The 25,314-nt window shown below is 34.9% G+C and overlaps 2 protein-coding genes across 6 annotated transcripts in view; both read left to right on the top strand.

The window, feature by feature from the left end:
• The first annotated feature begins 516 nt into the window (after positions 1-516).
• Positions 517-2,866, top strand: LOC105953998 (endochitinase EP3). Of its 2 annotated transcripts, XR_016032298.1 has the most exons (3): positions 517-978; positions 2,244-2,782; positions 2,818-2,866. XR_016032298.1 is itself a non-coding variant. In XM_012977670.2 (2 exons), exons 1-2 carry the CDS (start codon positions 567-569, stop codon positions 2,654-2,656), a joined length of 825 nt encoding a protein of 274 aa, XP_012833124.2. In that variant the 5' UTR covers positions 517-566; the 3' UTR covers positions 2,657-2,866. The 2 variants fall into 2 exon arrangements, 1 of the variants encoding a protein (XP_012833124.2); XM_012977670.2 differs by having other exon boundaries at positions 2,244-2,866.
• A 2,076-nt stretch (positions 2,867-4,942) lies between these two features.
• The window catches only part of LOC105953999 (AT-hook motif nuclear-localized protein 2), a 46,432-nt gene continuing 26,060 nt past the window's right edge, over positions 4,943-25,314 (top strand). For 2 of the 4 annotated variants that reach the window (XM_088820991.1, XM_088820992.1), the window contains exons 1-2: positions 6,791-8,276; positions 9,335-9,481. In XM_088820991.1, the coding sequence (XP_088677117.1) occupies positions 8,079-8,276; positions 9,335-9,481 (345 nt within the window). In that variant the 5' untranslated portion in view covers positions 6,791-8,078. Of the gene's footprint in view, positions 5,112-5,910; positions 6,017-6,510; positions 6,557-6,666; positions 8,277-9,334; positions 9,482-9,737; positions 9,891-10,410; positions 10,636-25,314 lie in introns of those variants that run through there. The other 2 variants (XM_012977671.2, XM_088820993.1) reach the window with 2 other exon arrangements.

Here is a 25,314-nt window from a genome sequence, read left to right as displayed (position 1 = left end):
ATCACAGTTTTCGTATTTTATATTTTCTTTTATCATTTATTTTGTTTATCTCGAGACTTAAATCAAATGGAATTGATATATCAACTATTGAAAGTTTTCGTTCGATTATTTTATCCAAAACACATATATATTTTTTTTATATTACCCCATGCATCGAATTAACATCCTTTTTTCATTCATAAATATGTCTGATTTACATCATCGACGTGTTTTAGTCATTACAAAAACATGAACTTAAAATTAATCTCCGTGCATCGCACGGGTGAGTTACTAGTTATTTAGAGAAGTCAGATCTGCAGTAGTCAATAAATTCATTAAAAATGTGTATTAAAATTTCAACAAAAAACTTAAAAGCCAAAGTCGTTGTTCTAGTTAAATATTTATCTTGACTAAGTCAAAGTCGTTGCAAACCTTTTAAATGGAGGAACAAACACGCTTCCCACGCAAAAACTTCCACCATCTCTTGATTTTTCTTCCCCACGCGCGCGACTATAAATACATCGAACACTTCTTTCATTTTCCACAAAAAAAGTAAACAATAATAATAATAAATAAAATAAATAAAAATGGCTATCGAGAGAAAATCTCTACTAGCTCTCACACTGACAGCAATATTTCTCGCCGCCGCCGCTCCGGCGGCGTTCGGCCAAAACTGCGGCTGCGCGTCGGACTTGTGCTGCAGCCAGTTCGGCTTCTGCGGCATCGGAAACGACTACTGCGGCAGAGGCTGCCAGTCGGGGCCGTGCTCCGCCGGACCGGCCAGCAACGGCGGCTCCGTCAGTAATATTGTGACGGACGCGTTCTTTAACGGGATCTCCGATCAGGCTGCCGGAAGCTGCGCCGGGAAGGGGTTCTACACGCGCTCGGCGTTTCTTGAGGCGGTCAACTCGTACACGGAGTTCGGCACGGTGGGTTCCGCTGACGACTCGAAGCGGGAGATTGCAGCCTTCTTTGCACATGTGACGCACGAAACTGGACGTAAGTTTCTCTAGTAGGCTTCTATATAGCGGTTATGTTTTTCAAACTAACAATTTGAGTATTTCTGTTGCACATTGCCCATTTATATATGTTATTTTTGTTGCACATTACCTCTTAAAAATATTATATTTTTGCACACTGCCCCTTTAAAATGTTATTTTTCTTGCACAATGTCCACTAAAATTTGGCTTATGGGGCAAAGTGCAATAAAAACAATATTTTGAAGGAGAATTATCAAGTTTTTGAATTTTTAGGGGGTAAAGTACGAATATAAGAAATTTGTAGGGGTGAAGTGCATTTTGTCCATCATTAAATTCAATAGGAAAATATTTTATTTTAATGCATTGATCAAGCTATAAGTGCTAGAGCCATCTTTGTCAAATTGACTATTTGGTGAAGGTTGATTTTGGCTAGTAGTTGTGCCCACTAGCTTAGTAGCATGTAGCAAAATTAAATCCATTTTTTTGGGTAAATTGCACTTACACCCATGTGGTATGCTAAAATAATATTAAAGTCTATGATATTCATAATTACAACCACACCCCTGAAACAATTATCAAAGGCAAGATTTCATGTCCTGGGGAGCGATATGCATTATATTTGTTTTCTAATGCTACCATAGATGAAATTTTTATAAACCATATATACAATATAATAAGGATTGAAGAAATGCTAGGGAGCCATGTCACCTCCTAGTTTTATGTTGTCTCCACCACTTCTTGAAATTAATAGTCTGTTAATACCCTAACTTATCCAATGAATTATTCTGTTGGGGTTTCTAATAATATTTCAGGGGTCATTGTTATTACCAGTACCATAGGAACCTTAAGTTATTTTAACATACCCAGGGATGTAGATGTAATTTACCCCTTTTATTTTAATTGAATGGTAAACTAATGGCAAACGCATTTAATACACCCTGCCCGTGTACGTACAATAACCCGTAATTCCTAAATAACATGAAAAATGTAAACAACAGTATGTTAATTAATCACGTGTGACGAACTTGAATTAGACGATGTTAATTTGAACTAGAAACAAATAATCATCGTGCAATGTTGTCACACCGAGTAGGTCACCTCTTAATTAAGCTAATTCTAGTTTTTGTTAAGAAAATACTATGGGTTGATTATTCTTCCAATTTGTATAACAAACTTAAATTAGTACAAATACATTCTGTATTAGTACTATTTCTTTTTAAATACAAAGTATCACATTTTCCTGAAATAGAACCTTGTAAATATGCTTATAAATATTTCATGCAGACATGTGCTTCATTGAAGAAATCGACGGCGCGTCAAAAGACTACTGCGACGAAACCAACACGCAATATCCATGCACGCCAAACAAGGGCTACTACGGACGAGGACCAATCCAACTATCGTGGAACTTCAATTACGGTCCAGCTGGCATTAGCATAGGCTTCGATGGTTTAAACAACCCGGAAATAGTAGCCACGGATAGAATTATATCTTTCAGAACTGCATTGTGGTATTGGATGAACAATTGCCACGACCGCATTATTTCGGGGCAAGGCTTCGGGTCTACTATTCGGGCCATAAACGGGCCGCTTGAATGTGATGGGGCGAACCCTGATACGGTTAGCGCTCGTGTTCAGTATTACACGCAGTATTGTGATCAGCTTGGAGTTGCTCCGGGTAATGATTTGAGGTGTTAGTATAGTGTGATTAGAATTCGTGATTGATGAGATTATTTATCTTCTTGGTTTTTTTAACTTGTTTCACGAATTAAATTATGGATTGTATCCAATAATAAATGATAATGAATAAAAGGAATAAATATAGTGATAAGTTGATTGTTTGTCGTCGTAGTAAATAGCTCGTTCATCATGTATACGGTTGTAGTAAATATTTATTTTTACTCGAAATAATTGATATATAACATTTTCATGGCATGTATAATTGATCTGAAATCCTAAATCCCACATTATTTTTACCAAATCATGCACATAACTAAAAATATTGCTCTCTCTAAAATCTTCTCTTCTCCTTCCCAATCCTTCTTCTGTTTCCATAACTTTTTCACAAAATCACACACTAAAAACATTCTTAGCATTCCAAGTTCGAATTTGACAAAAATCTTCACATATTCAAACTAAAATAAAGTTGGAATTTGAGGAAAAAAATCGAATTCATATGAATTTGAATATTTAAAAATGCTTAATGAAATTGAATAAATATTAAATAAATCAGAACTCATATTTTATGATGATTCACGTAAAAAAATAATAAATTTTGAGTGACATGGATAGACCATTTCAAAGAGAAGTTAGAGAAAATTTGAGTAGAGAGAGAATATTTTTTTAATTTATGCGCGGGATTTATTAAATCTTAGTGTAGGATTTAGCACGCCCCATAATTAATTAACAATGCCCTTGAAAATTGGAAAATATTGTTGATACGAATAATAAGACTAAGCGTTGGGCTTTGAATGAAGGAATAAAATGGCCGTAAATATGGAAATTAAAAAAATTGTATTTGAATCCGACTCATGTATCTTGATTTCTTATACTAAAAGGTGAAATTTTTCAACCCTGGGGGCCCTATCCCTGGCCTTATCCCCTGGCCTGATAGGATTTTTAAGGAGAAATGTAAATCATCATAACTCACGGCCAGTTATGATAGTGAATTTGGTTGTGATGCCCACAAGAAACCAATTTTCATTGGAATTGAAATTTTCACATTGTACATATCAGTACTCGGTCATAGGACCTTGCACTAATTTACGACTCCGAAACCCCATCCCCTAGCCTAACAAATATTTAATGAATAATGTAAAATCATGATGACTTAACGAACCGTTAGAATATATAGTTGAACTAGGCCCCAATGTCCACCAAAAAACCAACCATTGTTGGTGTTGAAATTTCCACAGTACAGCTATTAGTAATTATATTGATCCTAGAATATTTCACCAACTTATTACCATTAGAATCAGTTGAGTTATATCTGTGCAGACATTTATCTTGATTTCTCTTTTGAATATGAAATGGATGATGCATAAAGAACATCAATCTCTCCTTGACGACTATATTGATTGAGTTTGATGAAATGGTCTCTGGATTCCCAAAAGCGTGCAGACAGAAGTGATTTAAGGTTAAATACAAATTGCACCCCTATACTATTATCACCAATGTCATATATACATCTCTGTACTATAAAATGCAATAAAGTGGCCTCTGCCGTTAAACTATGTTGGAGAATCAGTCCATTTTCAAAGTTTACTGACTATTGCACTAGATGTTGGACAATTTCAGAAACAAATAGCCCTATTTGTGTATGAAAAGTGTCCATGTTTCTTTATCTCTTGTACTCAATTTACTCTCAATTTTTTTTTTCATGTTTCTTCCCTAATTTTATTTTCCACAACCTAAAAATTTCACCAAAATTTTCTAAAAAATAATTATATTCTGAAAATTATTTATAATTTCCTATTAAATTTATGAAATTTTGTAATTATGTTCCCAGGTCCTAGGCTAAACATATCACCCAAAATTGATGAGTTTCTTTTATTTGGGATAATATTTTAAAATTCTTTTTTGATTTTTGAAAAGATATTTTTTTTAACTTTCAGCCTAAAAATTCTCAATTTAAAATGTTTCCCGTAATTCTAATTCTCAAAATTCACGTATTTCAATTTTTACGTCCAAACTCTACAAGACATATTACTCTAAAACCACTTGTCAATACCACCAGAGTGGTTACGTAATAAAGTAAAAAAATTGGCCAAATAAAAAAAATAAAAAAATGCCTATTTATATCATATAAATGGAAGGGTAAACATAAACTAACAGTGTTAGGGATTTGACGGTTGCCCGTTAAATTGAGGGGCCATTTTGTCGTATTTTGTAGTACATGGGGTATAAGCGACACTGATAATAGTAATGGTGCAATTTGTATTTAACCCTAGGGATTTATTAGAAACAAGTGCGGCTCACCCCTTTTCTTCAAAACGACGCAGCTTCAATACAAAATTAAACCTAGATTCCCAAATCAAATAGCCCTAATTTATCACAAGATTCATATCTCAAACTCAATGCAAACATTTATAACGCTTAATCTCCCAATTTCCCAAAGTTACGTGGGTCTTCATCTCTATCATCGCACTCTGAGGTACGAATTTCTACTCTCTCTCTCTCTCTCGCGCGCGCGCGCTCTGCCATTCAAATCAAAGAGAATTAAACATTCAATTATTTGTTGATTTCTTTATGTGTTTTCTTTTTCCCAGTTTCATGAACGTTATACATATGAAAATGTAGTTTTTAATTGCAATGTAGAAATACTAGATACTGCCAGCGTGTTTTGAGTTGTGAATTTTACGAGTCATTACAGAAAATATAATTTTTTTTCCCTTTATTCAATGTTAATTATCTCTGGTTTATAATTTTCTGCTGCAAATGCAAATGAAATGATTAAATGGCTATAGTCTTTAATTTGCAGTGTGCTACTTAGTGCTTACATTTCGTTAATTAATTCATCGTAGGTAAAAATCACTGCCAAAATTTATACTCCATAAATTACTTTTAATTTGCAAGATCTAATTTTTTTTTTATTTTTTCTCAATGCAATAGGGATGTTTAAGCCAATTTATTCCGCATTCGTACTTGATTTCAGATCCCGGAATTTTGCATGAGCAATGTTGTTAACCGCAACAGAATCTGCGTTCGGTGAATTTAGTCAAATCCCATTGATTTCAATGGACTTTTATTGGGAATATTAATCTTCCAAATTTAGCTGAGAAGTTTCTCGCATGAAATTTAGTGGTCCTTTAGTTATTTTATTATTTGGAACGAGTGTGCTTTGATGATTGACTAGTTGATCTTTACAAAACATCAGTGTCAATGAACTTGGCGGGCCCCACCTCATTATACGATATATGGTATATTAATATGGCCACCTCATTATTTTTCAGATATGCGAATTTTCTGGTGCCGATTGAATGATGATAGAAACCGCGCATGCTTTGTTTGAAGTTCGAACGAGCACAAACTTCCCTTCTACATGATGAATCCACTGAGGTACGTACTTACATTCAGTCTTCTATTTATTCACTTCGTTGTTGCTTTAGTTGCTATCGTACGTTCTGCAGTGTTTACATATATCGAATTTTCGATTTAGATACTTAGCGTGCCGTTTGATACTCCCTTGTCTCAAATTTAATTTCGAAAAACCATTTTGGAATACCTGAAAAATTATCAGATGATTGCTATAAAACTTTTTAATTAAGATTGTAAGATTTGAAAACAACCAATGATGTAATCCTGTGTAATTCGCAGAAATCGAACCTTCATAATGAATTCATAACAATAAATATTCGTTTAGACATTTTTTTTCTTTCTAATCGTAAATGTAAAGCTACTCCTATTTTGGCACAAATATATAACCATTAGTAATAGTACCTTTTGCATGTTTTTCTTTTCTTTATCTATTCGCACGTAGAATCTGCATGATCGAAAATTTGTTTCGTTATTTGTCAGAATCATAAACAATTTCACTCTTTTTTTTTTCATAGGTTGTAACTGAGTTGGATCTTCAAGTAAAGTTTCTTTATGTGCTTGGTTAGATATTTTTTAGATCTAAATAAATCTCAATTAAATATTTATTTATGGATCATTGAACTTGTCAAATGAGACGAATACTGTTTTTATTATGAAAATTCTGATCCTAGGTGGAGTCGTACGCCTACACCATAGTCTGATTCTCCTCCCATGGCAAAATGCTGTTTGTCTCGAAGAATAAGGCAGATACATAGAAGTATGAGTTATAATATACGATGGTACGTATCTGAATTTATCTTGTACATTTTCATAAGATTGTCTTCATAAAAGTTTAACTTTTTTATGCATGCAATATTTTAGACTAAAAGAATGCGTTTATTCATCGTCACTTTGTAGATGCCAAATAGAAAATCGTCTCTTTATTTTTGTGGAAATTAGTACAATTCTTGTTGTACCTCGTTTTATTATTTATAACTATTAGCTGCCATAAGTAAAAATAACTAGTGCTGCAATGAATGTTAACAAACTGATTTTCGTTATGATCTATATATATTCGTACACTAAACAAATCATTAGATGCATACCCTAAAGAATTCTTACTATATAATTATCATATATATAATAATGATTTTTTTTAATTGATTAATTGCTTCCTATTGTAGAATGCATCGGTCACCAATAAATGCTGATTGTTGGATTTTAGCTATAAGATTTTTGATACACGATGCCCAAATTTATGAATTTTCCGGATTTAAAAGCAATCAGATTTCAAATCTGATGTATGTTTCCAATGAAGCAAAAGAAGGTCAAGGTCAAAAAGGAAAATAAAAATGGTAATGAAGGAAAAATAATATGTAAAAAGAAGTTTATTAGAGATTAAATAAATGGAGTTGTAAAGAATTTTATTCGACTTATAAGAGAAGTACTTGTAAGGATGCTGCATGGGGTCTTGAAATAGAAGATGCCAAATATGTACATAAACACGCGCGTAATTGTTTAGTATATATGGTTGAGGGTTTTGGATTCGTAAATATATATGTATGTACATGTACAACTATATACGTACGATATGTATATGCGTATACATGCCTGATTTAGCCATCCAAAACTCTGTTTCACATTATTCTTGAAGAATTTTGTCAAAATTAAAATGAAGCTTCAATTAGAGTTCGTCTGCTTTTCATCATGTAAAACATTTAATTTTATATTATTTGCCAACTTTTATGTATTTGTTATTTTGTTTATAATTCAAGTAATGTTTTAAATGCTGTAGCTAGTCATGGAAATAATTAAAAAACACACGAAATTATTTACGAAATCCATCTTTTCGGATTTCGTAATAACTATCTCTTGACTTTCCTCCCATTTCAGTCTAGATTTTGCAAAACCATTCATCGATTCTATTCTCGTATTTGCTAAATCTATAATTAATTTCTTAATATGTTGTCAACCAAGACAAGAACTTTATCTATTTAACCTCGTTTTCATTTCGATTATTTCTCACCCTCTCAACATCTTCAAGCCCTTGCATCTACAATTTTCTTTTTTCATTTTGTCCGGAATATTTTCTATAAAATTTAAAATGTCACATGTACGTGGGAGTAAAAGAAATCCATCAGCAGAGGAGCGTCCCGTAATTTTGGCACTTGAATATAGAAAATTCGATGCATCGAGCTCCGTTCGTCGACCTTCTATACCTCGACCGAGGATTCCTAAACACCCCTTTACTTCGTTCGCTGCTCAGTTGTCGCCTTTCATTGTTACTATAAAGACTGGAGAGGTTGCTTCCTTTATTAATTTTCTGACTCCTTTTCGTTTATTTTGTGTGTGTTTTTTTTACAACAAAAAATCTCTGCTAAAGTTGGTTGATTGCTCGAAAATGAATGTGACCAAGACATAATTCATGTTTATCACCGTTTTCTACTAAAGTATAAAAATGATTGGCTTTTATTAAAATTATAGAATTCTATTTTATTCAACTATTTGCATGTTTATCTGTGTCTTGTTATCTCCCCATTCGTGTGCTTATTGGTTTCATTTGTCCACATATTCTGATTTTTTATTTTTGATTTTTTATTTTTGATTTTTGATTTTTGTTTTTTTTGTTTTTTTGATTTTTGATTTTTGATTTTTGATTTTTGATTTTTGATTTTTGTTTTTTTGATTTTTGATTTTTGATTTTTAATTTTTGATTTTTGAATTTTTGTATACAAGGTAGGGTACTTTTGCTTCTCTGTGTGGATTTAATTATCTGTATTATTGTGAGACCTTATGATTTTATTAGCTTTTATAGTAAGTGAATAAATAGGAGTCCTTTTGGATACGGCTGCATTTATTTGACTCTACCATATTTTGTGTGAATAGATCTATCTTATCATAATTAAATCGACTAGGCGTCACAAATTAGGGCACAAAACCAATAAAAGGTAACACTCGTATACAACTATGTGACAGACCGGAAGTTGGAATTTTGTCAAAACCAATAAAAGAAATTGATTTTGTCAAATTATATGTTAATGTGGTGTTACTTTTATCCGTTTTTGCACAACATCGTGATAGATTAATTTCAACCTTAAATTTCAGGGTCTTAACTTCACAGAAGATTTATAATATAGTAAGTTATAATTGAACTCCGAGAGAAGAAAAATTGTGATAAAAGAAATAAAAATAAGACTAATTACGTGGATGGAAGTACGGGAAAAAGAAGAAATCGAACACCACTATGATCGTTCAGTTGACGTATAAGTAGTTAACTTGTTACAGTAATCTGATGTTCGATTTGCTTTTACAACTCTTCTTTTTGTGTATAAATTTCTTTTATTTCTTTTCTGCTTTTAGGACATTGGAAAAAGGATACGAGATTTCTTTCAAGAGCGTATCCACCCAAGGTGTGGCGCTTTGTCGGTCGAGGGATGTATATACACTGTATCAGGTGACATATCGAACCCGAGAATCGATATAAAAGGCGTAGCAACGTATTTTGAGGTAAACATACTTACTTGGGATTGAGTCGAGTGTTTATTTTATTACTTGTTTGACGGAATAGTATAGCAGAATTTTACTCGAATCGAACTAATAATATGATTAAATTTTGTCATTTAGTGGTAATTTATGCAGATTTAGTAACTCCTCCGTGCAAATAATATTAGTGTGTTTTATCATATCTAAACGAATAATTAAATTATATAGTTTTTTTTGTTATACATTAACTTACGAAACCAATTTATTGTTATACTTGCAGGGTAATTTTTCCATAGCAACCCTCACAGGCCGTTTCGTAATATCAAATAACGGACGTGTACAGCTGGACTATTTGAAAGTCGGCTTTCAACCAGACGATGTGCTCGTCTGCGGTACTACGATTGGGCCTCTGATAGCCGGCTGTGCTGTTCAGGTTAGCTTCTCTCGTACAACACGATGTTCTTAATTAAGATAAAATCAAACGATTCGTCCTCCATTAGAATAACGAATTATCACTATATTCGTGTACAACATTTTATTTTATTTTTTCATTTCTTTTTATCCAAATAATCCAATTAATCGTCATTTAGTGGGGGTTATTGTGCAGAGTTAGCAACAACTCTGTGCAATTAATATTTGTGCATTTTATGTGAGACCAAATAATCGTAGAATAGTTGTTATTTATGTTCGAACCGTATTTTTATTCCATTTTTCTTGCTGTTTTTGCTATATTTGATCACTAATTATGTTACAGTATATTTTCTATTAATTGAGAAAATAGAAAAAAGAAAAAGAAAAAGAAGGATGCATTATCCAACATTTGAATGTCATTCCAAAAGATTTTTTTTTTCATTTTTCTTTGAAATATATTTAATTCAATTGCAGGTATAACTCGCATTGATTTTTTTTTTTTTTGCGCAGCCGTAACCCAACTAATGTACATTTAAATGCAGGTCACTCTGGGTTATGCCAGGTTGGATAAAGGAGAAACGAGCACCGCTCCTCTTCAGTCACCACAGTGCACCTCTGAGGGCTTTGCCGTAAATGAAAATGCCCTTGTAATAATTTGAAATGTTACCGAGGGTTTTAGATTGGTTGGCTATCTACATTAGTAGATTGTGATAGCATTACATGATTTCGATTTCGGGACTCGAATTTGAGTATTAGTTTTTCCATAATATCGAAACCTTTTTTTTTTCCGTTTCACATAAGCTGCATAAGTGTAAATTTTTGCCAGCATTAGTGCATGTTTCTTCGAACCTTATTATGTAATGTGATCTTTGCATTAGAAAGACTAATGAATCAAATAGTGAAAATGGCTATATACTCTTTTGGATGATTATCGGTCATATATAAGGTTTTATTCGACATATTTTATGTCGACATTTATCAGTTTTATCGAACAATTACTGGATTGTGAGTGCATTACATGAACACTAGAACACATAGACTTCTACTGTAAACACTAAATACCATCTCTTCTAATGAGGGTTGATAGACAACAATAATTTATATAAGGGAAAATTATGCTCTTCGTCCCTTAGGTTTACATAGATTTCATATTTGGTCCTGTTAGTCCACAAAAAAAACATATTTAGTCTCTTCTGTTTCATTAATTCAACACATATGGTTATTTTCCATTATTTACCATTAATCCGTCAATTAAATTGGAAGCGACAAAATGATGAAGCTAAAATATAGCTCACCCAGGGTGGTGTAGAAAATGAGCTGGGAGAGCAAAGCAGATCAGTAGCTTGACAACTTGATGATCCTGAGGTACCTGCGATCATAGAACACATGAACTAAGCCGGGGGTTGATCCGGCGGAAACCCCTCCGACGCTCAAGTCAGACGTGCTGATCATAGAAATAGTCCAGAGAATACGCGTTTTTGTATTGCTCAGTTAATAGGACGTACCTTAAGGAATGAGTTCAAACATTTATTTATAGCTTAGTTGAGATTGTCGGGCCCAAACCTTACTTGAAGGTGATTGGGCCTTGGTGATAATGGTCTTCGATATTGGGCTCGTGGCCCAGTAGGTAAATAATTTGTAGGCCCATTGGGTTGGGCCAATTAGGCATATCATATGGCATTGAACTCAATATATTGGAGATATTAATATTAAATGATACATTTCACTAATAGCTTAAGCTTTTGGTTGAGATGGTCATTCAACATGGTATCAGAGTCAGGCCAAATGAAAGGTCCTGAGTTTGAATCCCACAGCCACCCATTTAAAAATATTTCAAGTGCAAGGCTTCAAATGTAATTCGCCTGCACTTGAGGGGGCGTATTGGAGATATTATGTACGCCATCCCAAAGTAGTTTCGGAAGCTGAAAACCAATGATTAAGAGCTGCAAAAATGAAAAAAAAAAGTTTAATTTTCGGCATTTTTCGCTACCAACTTTGAAACTTCAAACATCGTAAATAATCGGAGTTTATAACTTACTTTTTTTCATGTGTTTATCATTCTTCGTGTCTTTATCATTGTTCCCTCTCCATTTCCTTTCGGGCAAAGAATAATCTTCCTACATTTAGCGAAATAAAGTAGTGTGTAACAAACAATATAATTTGAAAGGATACCATAAAAATAGTTGCAAGTTAATAAGGGTTTATTGCAATTAGTACCCTGTATTATGTTGAATTACTAAAAGAACTGCCTCATGTTATTCTTTTGTCAAGAACCCCCCTATGATTCAACTTTTTTTAAGCACACAAACCCTAAACATAAGTACCAATTGCTAATAAAAATCAGAGGGGAGTTTTTGTCGATAAAATAACATGAGGTGATTTTGTAGTAATTTCGTTATAACGCAGGGGACACTAATTGCAATAAACTCTAATTAATAACACTAAAAATCGTTACCGTTTCTGGCCTCCAGCAATTGCAGAATTCCATGTTTCTTCCAATTTGGAGAAATCTGAAATCTTCAAATCATGCTTGTAACGAATATCGACATTCTCCAAAGATAAACATTCAACGGCCACTTGTCTTTCGATGACAAAAACCTCAGCACCAAACACACACGTATCATTAACTAGATATCCGTTTGATGGATCAGACAGAATTTCCTTCGAAATAAATTTGAAAGGCTCCATTCAAATTTCATTGCTCGGAAACGTCTTGTTATTCCTAACAAATAGTATTTTATATATATGTATAAAATACACCTTGGCAATTTAATAAACTAATCTATAGGACAAAAATTACTAATTTACCAGGAAAAAAAAAAGAAAAAACAAAAGGAAAGATAAAGATAAGGGAAAATTACAATTTTTATCGCTCATAAAAGTCACATTTGGTCATTTCCGTCAATGAACCGTTAGTTCGTCGGTTAAGGTAATAATGGGCACACACTCAATTCCGTTAGTACTAAATGAAAGTTGACGAAAATTACTAAAGGTGTTGAATTTTTGAAACATGAGGGACTAAATCTATTTTATTATGAGCAAAGATGACCAAATATGAAATCGAGTTAAACTAAAGTGACGAAAAGTATTTTTCCCTAAAGATAATATATACAGTAGAACATCGCTAAATTAATAGTCATAAATTAACAACCTCTTTTAAATAATTGATTCTTTTGGTCCCGGCTCGGTAAAAACCTACTGAATTATTAGTTCGATAATTTAATATTTTGATAAACTAATAGAATTCTGCTAGTCCCGACTATATTAATTTATAGAAGTTTAACTGTAACTAGTGAATAAAGATAGTGACCTGAAATCTTATTAAAGAGAAAGATGTTGAAAACAACATTGACTCCCCAGTTTGTAGGCAGAGAGCTTGTATCCGCCATATATAGCCAAGTTTACAGATATATAATCACTATCTTTTCCATTAAAATTTAATAAACTTCATGTACAAATTCAAACATCCTCCATTACTTCTTCCTTTATTTGGTTTAAGAGAGAGAGAGAGAGAGCGCGCGAGAGAGTACCACTTGTATTCTCCAGCCAAAAATTCGTTTGTTTCGTATTTCATAATTCCATACTTGTCGACAAGGAGAAGGATTCGATCTTGATCAGAAAATGCATGTCATTCCCTATAATTTTTTTATTTTCGCACTTTACTCCTTCAAAATTTAAGAAAGTAGATCAAACAAATTGCATGTTACACTTGATGCACATTGCCCCAATAGCAAAATTCCAATGGATTATTAATCGGAACTGAGTGTTTTTTCTTTTTCATGCTGACCCTTAAAAATATTATTTTTTCACACATTGCCCCTTTAAAATGTTACTTTTGTTGCACCATATATGCCCACCGAAAATTAACTTTGGGATAAAGTGCAAACAAAACAATATTTCGAGGGGGTTATCTCTTTTCTCAAATTTTATGGGGGAAAGTGACAAAATGAAAAATTTATAGGGGTGAGGGGGTGAAGTGTATTTTGTCCATATATATATAAGAGAGACACACACAAAGACAAAAATACACTGATCGGTAAAAATATATATTGTACCATGTAATTTAAGAATTACTTTTATGCATTATTAATTTATCTAGTATACGGGGCTTCTTAATATTTTCGAATGTGTATTATCTTATAAATTTAGCGAATTGTTAATTTAGCATATTTTCCCCGAGTCGGGACTGGAAAAATTTATTATTTTAGCGAGGTTATTAATTTATTAAGTACTAATTTATCGAGGTTCTTCTGTATATCAAATTTTTGGTTAATGTGAAAAACAGGAGTATCTTAATGTGGAATTCCTCATGTTTATTTCAGATTTATATATTTGTTGATCAGCCATGTCAATCGATTCCCATCTTCGTAGAATTTGGGGTAAGGTTTTGGGAATTAGAAGATGGAAAACTGGGGGTTTTGTAGAAGAGGAATTAATGATTTGTTATATGGAGATAAGAGAGAGATAGAGGAGAGATAATGAGGTGTCGTCCAACTCATCTTCCAGCTCGATTTTGACTGCCAAATGGAAGTCACGTGACGATTCTGTCCAACTTAATTGGGAAAGTTAACGGCCGGACCATAAGTGTCCAAAAATGATAAGTTTGAGGACTAAATTCGTAGCGGCAAAACTTTGAGGACCAGAATCGTTTTAGGTAGCATGTTGTGAATATTTTCTAGGAGGAGTCCAAATTTTGCATGATATTTGAAGCAGGGGCAAGAATTTTTGAGCGATTTAGGGATGAAAGCATTGAAACATAAATTCACAGTCTCATTACGTGAAGAATACAATATGCAAGTTTTGACTTCATAATAGCCTCTTTTTGGGAGCTTAATAAATCAAAATCATCTGGTGAATTTATAATATTATACATTTTTTTTTGTAGTAATTGTAAATTTAGATATTTATTAAAAACATTATAACTTTATTTTACTTCGATAAACGTACAATTGCAACTAAAAAAAAAATCATAAAACATTTAACTAGACACGTGCAACGCAACGCAAGTGCATCTTCCTAGTATGCATAAAATAGAGAAATAAGATCGCGTACTGTTGGCAGAGATGCTAGGATTTATGCTTGTTCTGCAGTACAATTGTTTATATATTTTCCAATTTCGCAAATATGAATTTGATTAGGGATATAACTGACCGATCTTGCTATTGTCTAAGGACTATTTGGTAATTTCAATTTGTAACTGGATCGTAAATTTTCTTGGATTCTCCAATCTTACCTCCTTATGCGGGATCCACAATCTATTAAACACCGGATCTGAACCCAGGCTGGGGATCCATCTCGGATCCAGATATTATGTATCAATCTTCTCAATTCCAAGAAACCAAAATAACACTTAAAGGATTCTAGAAGATCTTGTAGAATCCTCCTTGTATATATTTGGTAGGAAATCATAGGAGATACTCTTAGCCATTAGATCAAGATGACCACCAACGATTCTTGAGAAGGTAGAGTTATATAAATAGGGGTAACACTATTCATTTTAATCACCCAAGAATCCAAACAATAAAGTATTCTATAGCAATCTCCAACACTTGTTCTTTCTTAAGAACTTGCATACACCTCTGTGCACTTTTGAGTGAGGTTGTCTTAGCTTTTTTGCAAGGGGCGAAGTTCGAATAGGCGCGATGGGCATTGATTAGTGATTAAGTGCCGTACACTACTTTGATCGAGATTCAAGTCCGTGACACCAGACAGTACTATATTAAACAAATAATTAGCCCAAAACACAATGACATAATTATCATCCCTAGTATGAACAAAATATTCAAAATAAAAAATAAAATCGAACTAGATTATGGTGTGCGAGCCCACCATGATTATGGTGTGCGAGCCCAACATCTGGTGGCACACGATCCTTTAGCGGTGGTCATACAGTGTGACAAACGCTTGCCTCACAAGCGTCGTGAAAAAATATTGTAAGCCATTTAGGTCATAATTTATCAAAAAAAAAAAAGAATAAAAAAGTAATAAAAAACAAAAAATAATATAATAAAAAAATTCAAGACAACGAGAAAATATAGTCCACAACCCCAACCACAATTGTTTTTTTTAATTTTTTTAATAATTATTTAAATTGGGAGGGTTTTTTTTTTTTCAAACTTAGATCAAACGGTGTTAAGGTCAAATGTGTGAAAACTAACTGCGAGAGCCACATTGAGACAATTTTTCAAATACGGGGGGCAAATCGATGAAATTGAGAGCAGAAGGGGTTAAAGTGATATCGAGCCAAAGTACAAGGGGGCAAATCGATGCAATTGAGAGTAAAAGCAGGTAAAGTGATATCGCGCCAAAGTACAAGGGGGCAACTCGATGCAATTGAGAGTAAAAGGAGGTAAAGTGATATCAAGGAAAAGTACAAGGGGAGAAAGTGGAATTTACCCTTATATTTATGAAGTCACTCAAATTAAACAAAACAAATCATTAAATAGTTGAAAAATATAAAATATATTTTACTCGTATACGACGTCACACACCCACCAGACCGCGTAGTCTGCGCCACTGGAAACAATTTGGCCATCATCCGTTTTAAGACACGAGCAATTAACATGAACATATTATCATAAAAGCATATTCGTCGCCTCTCACAACTCTTGCAACATGATTCTCATACGATGACACATAGGTATGAGTGTTAGGTATTTAGCCCCAACAAGTTTTTGGCGCCGTTGCCGGGCAATACGGCTAAATTATCTATTTATTCTAATATCAAATTTGAGCAATTTTTCTTACTTCAGCCATTTAATTTTTTTTTTTTTTTTATTTTTAATTTTGATTTTTTTTTTTTTTTTTTTTACATGTCTGGTTACAATGTTGGGGCACCTCAAACAGGATATGAATGGCTTCCATCTGACGAATGTCTCCCAAACACCTATGATATGCCTCCGTTTTGTTCCGCATGTGGTGGAAATCATTATTCCGATCAATGTTGGGGATCACCAAAAGCGACAAATTTCATCGAAATTACCAACGGAGGTTATTGGAACACTTACATCAACAACACATACGAGCAAAGCTTTCAAGACCAAGATTTGAACGAGTTTCAACATAGAGAGCCACAATTTGATGATTTTCAAAATTATTATCCAATGCAACAGCAGCAGACCACTGATGAACAAGTTGATTTGGTATCCCTCATTGCCGAATTCACGAAGTCCACTCAAGCATCATTTCGAAACATGGAGATAAAACTGGAAGAGATGACGCTCAAATTAAAATCTGAATCTCTTGAAAATATTCCAGACAAAATCGGCAATAGCTATATCAAAGAAAATTCGGGTGAAGCCTGCGGTGAGAAAAATCTTCTATGTCCGGAAAATAGTGTCGATGTGAGAGAAATAGAAATTACGAAGAAACTTGAGCATGATGAATCTGAGAAGGCAATCGAGCTAAACCACGAAGATGCCTCAGAACAAGAGAAGAAGGAGATGAATGTAATGATTGAAGATATTCTAGTTGTGGCCTCTGTCGTTGATCTAAATGTGGATTTGAAGGCATCAATAAAGGTTGATGAGAAGACGAATGTGTTTGATGTGGAGGTTATACGCGGATGTGAGGTTTTTGTGTACCGATTTGAGGGAGCGGGTGATGAAGATCCCATCTTAGCTTCGTACCGATTGATTACAACCAAGAAAGACTACAAGCTAAGGTGGACCTTGATATATTGCAATGCTATCCATGTCTTGGTTGCAATTGAAGTGATAGAGCTCATGGATGGATGCGCAATCTACAAAGCTTTGGATTGGACATAACAGTTTTAAGAAGCAAAGTCTGGCTGAAGACTTAAAACTTAGCGCTTCTTGGGAGGCAACCCAAGCATTTATCGATTTTCGTATTTTTATTTATTTTTATTTTTCTTAGGATTTTAGCATGCGCAAACTAATTTTTTTTATTTTTAGGTCGAAAATCAAACACTAAGGGATTGGACGTTAAATGTGGATTAAACGAACATCAAAGAGTGCATCCCGGAGAAGGACCTTCCGACTAATCAGGTGTATTCTATCCTTGAACTTTGTTCTAATTGCATTGAGGAAAAAAATTTAAGTTTGGGGCTGGAAAATTACTTGTTTTTATGTGCTTTAACTTTTTAGTTTGCATGCCTTAGGATTTTTTTTTTCGTTTATTTATTGTTTTCTTAAAAAAGAATTGCTTGAGTCGAATGCATCGATGAGTTATAATAATGAGAGATGATCAATGTTTGATGATGAGATTGCTTGTTTTGTGTGATAATGATTAGATATTTATTTAGCTTTCGATTCAACGGAACTTATAAATGAATTATTGCTAGGAATCACACTTTGTGCATTGTTTTGGTTGAATGTTTTGTATTTTAAATTTGGAGTTAATTTGTGTTAGATCATGCTATGTTCGGTTTTAGACCTCACCTTAGGAAATTTATGATACGAAGTATTGAGTAGTGAGTGATTTGGGATATGATTTGGGCATTCTTTGATCCGTTTGAGCCTTTCAAGCCGACCTTTTTATCGAAATTTTCCTTAAAACCTTGATTTGAGCCTCGGAGAAAAGGTGTTCTTTCTTTTATCCAATGTGTATAAGGTAGAATAGATGGAGATTCTTGAAAAATTACCCCTTGGAGCTCGCTTGAAATTTTTTATAAAGTCCTTATTCTCCTTCCCCGAAAAAAAAAAGAAAAAAGAAAAAAAAAGTGAGAGAGAGAGAAAAAAAATAGAGAAAAAAAAGAAGAAAAATATATGTGTGTCTATATATATATAAAAAAAGAAAAAGAAAAGAGAAGAAGAAGAAGAAGAAGAAGAGACTAGAAGGGAGAACTAAGGACTAGTTGTGGAATTATTTTGAAAGCTCGATCCACTGTCTTAAGAGCAAAAGTGGAGACTTTTGAACTCTTAAGAATCGAGTTTAGTAAAGTCCTTAGAGGTGAATTCATTGTGTCAAACGCATATCTTTGAAATTTTGGTGTAATCACCTCAATTCAAGAAGAATAGCCACATATACCCATATTTCCTACCTCGAACCAAAAAGCCTAACAATTGAAAGCCAAAAAGCCCCAATGATCCCAATAGCTTAAAGTTCGATATTAGTAGAGTAATATATTTTGGTGAGTATTTGGAGTCAAACATATACATGTAAGCATAACTTTTTTCTATCTTTAATTTACAAATATTGGATGCTTGAAGCAATTGCATGATTTGTGGTTTTTGGCTATGGTAAGTGACTATGTGCTTTTGAATTTCGAGCTTGCGAATGCCTAAGAATTTTCATTATAATTACAAGTTGTGAAAACGTGAAGTTGGTCATTAATCTATGTGATGAGATGCGGTAGTTGAGTTTTTTGCTTACGATTAGATTTTGCTTGAGGACAAGCAAAAGTTCAAGTTTGGGGGTGTGTTGAGTTTAGATATTACACTCAATACGTTTACTTTACGTGGATCTTTTGTTTAGATTTAATTATATTTGTGCTTTAATTGATCGATTTTGTGTTTTATAGGTAAAAAACGAGAATTAGGTGTCCATGAAGGAAAAAAGATCAAAAAGAAAGGAAAAAAGTTGCAAATAAGGAAACAAATCAAATTGGAAGAAGGAATCCCGCCACAACTTTGACAGTGTCCACCATTTCGAGCATATCTCTCTCATACGAACTCCGAATTAGGTAATTTTGACGGCATTGGAAAGCTAATTTCAAGGGCTACAACTCTTATTTACACAATATTCCAAAATTAGGACTCCAACATGGCACAAATCGACGAACAAATCCTGGTGGGGGAAAGTGACGGAAATTGATTCCTATTAGGTTTCCACTACTTCCTTATCAAGAAAAGCCTATAAAAGCAACAAATCTCTACACCATAAGGACGAAATTTTACACCACAAAACACGAAGAACGAAGATCAACGAAGACTCAAGCATAGTTTTTTCTTATTTATTTTATTTATTCTATTTTGCTTATCATAAGAATTACGAGTAGCTAAGTTTTTAATTTCCGAGTCACTTTCCCCCACCAGGATTTGTTCGTCGATTTGTGCCATGTTGGAGTCCGAATTTTGGAATATTGTGTAAATAAGAATTGTAGCCCTTGAAATTAGCTTTCCAATGCTGTCAAAATCACCTAATTCGGAGTTCGTATGAGAGAGATATGCTCGAAATGGTGGACACTGTCAAAGCTGTGGCGGGATTCCTTCTTCCAATTTGATTTGTTTCCTTATTTGCAACTTTTTTCCTTTCTTTTTGATCTTTTTTCCTTCATGGACACCTAATTCTCGTTTTTTACCTATAAAACACAAAATCGATCAATTAAAGCACAAATATAATTAAATCTAAACAAAAGATCCACGTAAAGTAAACGTATTGAGTGTAATATCTACACTCAACAATGAGCCATTGCAATTTCGATTATCTTGAACTTAATAGATGCTTGCAATTTTATTGATCGCAGTAATTTGACTTACGAAACTTTTAATAGATTCTTTTTTTTTCAGATCTGAAAATTGTATTTTCAGATTTGAACAGCTGCAGTAACATGACTATTGTCATAGTCGAATATGACTATAGTCATATTTATGTATTGTTTGAATATGATTGTAGTCATATTCGAATATGACTATGGTTAAATACGACGGTAGTCATATTCGAATATGTTATATTTTCTCGTTTTGAAGTTGACTTCTAATAACTAGATTCAAATTGTGATTTTTTTTGTAGATGTTGATTGGATTGTTTACGTAAACATAAGGAACCTTCGTTGTTTTATATAATTTGGTGAACATAACTATACCACACTATATAATCGGAATTGTTAAGTTGAAAAAGTGAAAAACTGCAATATAAAAAATAATATGACTACAGTTAATATACTCACATATAGTCATATTCAACTATAGTCATATTCGGCTTTTTAAATCTGTCGAGAAAAGAACTTCAATTTTTTGTTTAAAAAATATTAAAAAAAAATTAAAAATATATTTTATTAAAAAATATTAAAAAATAAAAATAAATAAATAATGGCTAAATAAAATTCGAAAATAATAAAAAATAAGAAATAAAAAAATTATTTTTTTTATTTGGTAGCAAATTTTTAGGGATTTGGAAGCAGATTTTAAGGAAGGAATTAGATTTATTGTTATGGAAAGTGAGAAAAAAGGAATAATTGATAATAATTATGTTAATTGACATAAGGGTAGAATTGGGAATAAAATTTCTAGGGGTTATCACAAAGAAAGATTTAAGGGGTGGACATATCACCATTTCTTATCTATATGAGGGGTTTATTGCTAATGACTCCATATATTTTACTCGTATACGATGTCACACACCTACCAAGCCGCGTAGTCTGCGCCACTGGAAACAATTTGGCCATCATCCGTTTTAAGACACGAGCAATTAACATGAACATATTATCATAAAAGCATATTCGTCGCCTCTCACAACTCTTGCAACATGATTCTCATACGATGACACATAGGTATGAGCCATTGCAATTTCGATTATCTTGAACTTAATAGATGCTTGCAATTTCTTGATCGTAGTAATTTGACTTACGAAACTTTTAATAGGTGCATGCAGTTTTGATAGGGACCGTTGTGATATGATTTGTTGTATAATAATTCTAAAGACAATTAATTGCATTTATAAAAAATATTTTTTCCACATGTTTGTTATATATTAGCAAGTCTCACGTGCATTGCACGCGATTACACGTGATTTTACTTAATATATTATTTAGGATTAATTAATAAAAGTTACATATTATATTGACAAAAAAATATTTTTAAATAACATCAAATAAGTACATAACTTCATGTTCTACTTATGTAAGCGTATGATGAAAGGGAAAATTACAGTTTATGTCCCTAAACTTTACCACTAAAACGATTTATGTCCTCAAATATTTCAATCTACGAAATATGTCCTCAAACTTGCCACTTTTGATCATTTTATGTTCTGCCGTTAACGTCGGCAGCTAACTTCTACGGAAATAGCACGCGTGGCTCACGTGACTTTAACGGAAATAGAAAATTATAACCCCTTATAATTTTTATTAGCGTATATTATTATTATTATTATTATTATCATTATTATTATTATTATTTATTATAGTTACCTTATACATTAGGTTACCTTGTATATTGGATTACCTTGTGTAGTAGGTTAGGGTTTCCTACATGTAACTATATATATTCTCAATATACGTAAGAGATATCATTCTCTCTTCTCTCCAAATATTCTCCTTCTATCATGGTATCAAGCCAAAAACCCTAGCCGCCTTTTCTCTCCTTCTTCAAATTTTTTTCTCGTTCTGCCTTCTTCAATTTTTTTTTTCTCTTCACGTTCTGCCTTCTTCTCTTCAACCATGGCCACCGAAACACCAACACCGCCCATGATTTCTAACCCTTTTCACCTTGCTCATGCTATATCTAACATCAAAGCCCTTATTCCTGTAACCCTGGATATTAAAAATCCGAACTATCAAAAGTGGAGCCACTTCTTCACCATCACCGCAGGTCGCTTCTGCCTCACCGATCTGCTTCTCGGAAACAAAAAGCCCGACAACATCTCCGCCGATGAATGGCAACGTGCGGATTACCTCCTCCAATCTTGGATCTATGGCACCATAACCGAGGACCTCTCAAGCATGGTTCTCTCCAAAACCGCAATGGCCCATGATCTGTGGAAGGCCCTCGCCTCTCTCTTTACAGACAACGAAGACTATCGGGCCATCCAACTCGAAGAACAGTTCAAGTCCCTCAAGTAAGGATCTCTTTCGATCCATGATTATTGTCAACTTCTCAAAACCACTGCCGACAACTTGGCAGACGTCGGCAACCCCGTGTCAGACAAGCAACTCGTCCTCCAAACCCTCCACGGCTTACCAAAACATTACGGGACCATTGTCAATCTAATCTCCTTCCAAACTCCGCTGCCATCTTTTCTCCAAACACGTTCACTACTCCAGATGGAAGAACATCGCATTGCTGAACCGGAACAGACCCCTACTGTTCTCTACGCATCTCGCCCCAACAGTTCCAACAGTTGGCCCAACACTTCCAGCAATTATCGAGGTGGTGGTTCTTGGCGCAATCAGCGAGGTGGCGGTCGCACAAATCGTCGTGGCGGTCGTGGTCAGTCACGACATCCGATGCACCACTACGGTTACAATCAATTTCACTACCAATCGCAACCTTGGCGGGCCCCTTATACGCCTCAGACATCTTCATCGATTATTGGACCCCCCCCCAAGCTCTCCTGGTCCTTATCATGCTCCTACAGCTCATGCTTATTTCGTTGGACAGCAAGATCCCCAACAGCACGTGAACTGTTCCAACAGTTCGTCGAACAGTGGTCCCCTACAGCCAACAGATCTTGCCACTCATCTCAACACGTTGACTCTTCAGTCATCGAGCGAACCTCAGTGGTTTATGGACACGGGCGCCTCATCTCACATGGCACCTCACTCAGGTAACTTCCATTTTATTTTTAATCCTAGTAATAATTTTCCCAAGCATGTCATCGTTGGTAATGGCTCCACTGTTCCTATCCATAAAATTGGCCACACCATCCTACCCTCTACCCCATTTCGTCTAACCAATGTCTATGTTACTCCTCACATCATTAAGAACCTTGTGTCTGTCCGAAAATTCACTAGAGATAACTCTTGTTCAGTTGAATTTGACCCTTATGGCTTTTCTGTGAAGGACCTTCGGACCAGAACACTCATCCTCAGGTGCAATAGCTCCGGTGATTTATACCCTATTGGCGCCCCTTCTCCCAGCCCATCCGCAACCGCCCTCCTTGCTCACACCACGTCTGTCTCCTCTACTACATGGCATCGTCGTCTCGGTCACCCGGGAAACCCTGTCATGTCTCGTCTTTTTTCTTCCAATTTAATTTCTAGTACCAAAGACCCACGGGAGTCTCTTTGTAATGCTTGTCAATTAGGCAAACATTCTCGCTTACATTTCTTTACTACTCATTCTATTACCGTTGCACCTTTTGAAATTATTCATGCTGATCTATGGACCTCTCCTATTTCTAGTATTTCTGGTTTCAAATATTACCTCGTACTAATAGATGATTTCACCCACTATACATGGACTTTCCCCATACACTATAAATCCGATGTTTTCTCACTGTTCCAACAGTTTCACAAACTTATACAAACACAATTTCAGCACCCCATTAAAGCTTTACAATGCGATAATGGACGTGAATTAAAAAATACAGATTTTCAAACATATTTTGCCAAACACGGTATCTTACACCGTTTCTCATGTCCCCACTCTTCCCCTCAAAACGGACATGCCGAACGCATGATCCGCACCATCACAAACATGATCCGCTCACTTCTCTTTCAAGCTTCCCTTCCCCCCACCTATTGGGTCGAAACCCTTCATATGGCTACACACCTCATCAACATCCTTCCTACCAAATCCACACAAAATCGCACACCACATGAATCCCTATACAAATCAAAACCCACGTACTCTCACCTTCGTGTCTTCGGTTGTCTCTGTTATCCCAATCTAACCGCCACCACCCCTCACAAACTCGCCCCTCGCTCTACTCCTTGTGTCTACCTTGGTCACCCCTCATCGCACAAAGGCTATCGTTGCCTCGATCGGTCAACCGGTCGAATCATTATCTCCCGCCATGTGACCTTTGATGAAAGCCGTTTTCCATTCGCTGAACCCACCGACTCACCCCACAATTCCCCCACCTCTAATATGACCGAACCCCTGCACCCACTTCTCTTCCTTCCTCAGCCTACACAATTCCAACCAACTGTCTCACACAACTCTCCCAACAGTTCGTCCAACAACGATACACAACCACCTACGGTTACAACCAACTGTCCCAACAGTTCGTCCGACAGTCCTCCCTCAACTACACCCATGCCCCTCCACCCGACTGCATCTCCACACCTAGCAGAATCACAGCCTCCCACTCCCGCTTCCTCACCCCCACCCAACCATCCTATGTTGACACGCAGCAAGGCCGGTATTCACAAGCCCAAAATCCCCTTTTCTCTTACCGTGTCTACCGCATCCCAAACTCCCACTACATATCGCCATGCCCTCCTTGATCCAAACTGGCGTATGGCCATGCTTGAGGAATATACTGCTTTGATTAAAAATAACACATGGGATATTGTGCCCCGCCCCCCCCCTCTACTAATGTTATCAGTGGCAAGTGGTTATATAAGCAGAAATTGAAGGCTGATGGTTCATTGGAACGGTATAAAGCACGATGGGTTGTTCGCGGTTTTGATCAACGCCCTGGCATTGATTTCGATGAAACATTCAGTCCGGTGGTCAAACCAGCAACTGTTCGAACAGTTCTCAGCATTGCTCTCTCGCGATCATGGCCTATCCACCAACTTGACGTGAAAAATGCCTTCTTACATGGCAATCTCTCTGAAACTGTCTACTGCGAGCAACCTCCCGGATTCGTCGATCCAT

The sequence above is a fragment of the Erythranthe guttata genome, chromosome 7 (assembly GCF_056151865.1).
Source record: "Erythranthe guttata isolate IM_541 chromosome 7, IM_541, whole genome shotgun sequence".
NCBI classification, from domain to species: domain Eukaryota; kingdom Viridiplantae; phylum Streptophyta; class Magnoliopsida; order Lamiales; family Phrymaceae; genus Erythranthe; species Erythranthe guttata.
The sequence above is the reverse complement of the archived record's forward strand: the minus strand, read 5'-3'. Positions and strand labels throughout refer to the sequence as shown.

Excerpts from the sequence above, each read along its gene's own strand:
- LOC105953998 (XM_012977670.2), top strand. The coding sequence starts at position 567 with ATGGCTATCGAGAGAAAATCTCTACTAGCTCTCACACTGACAGCAATA. Across the intron at positions 979-2,243 it reads TGTGACGCACGAAACTGGAC|ACATGTGCTTCATTGAAGAA; the intron begins GTAAGTTTCTCT and ends TATTTCATGCAG.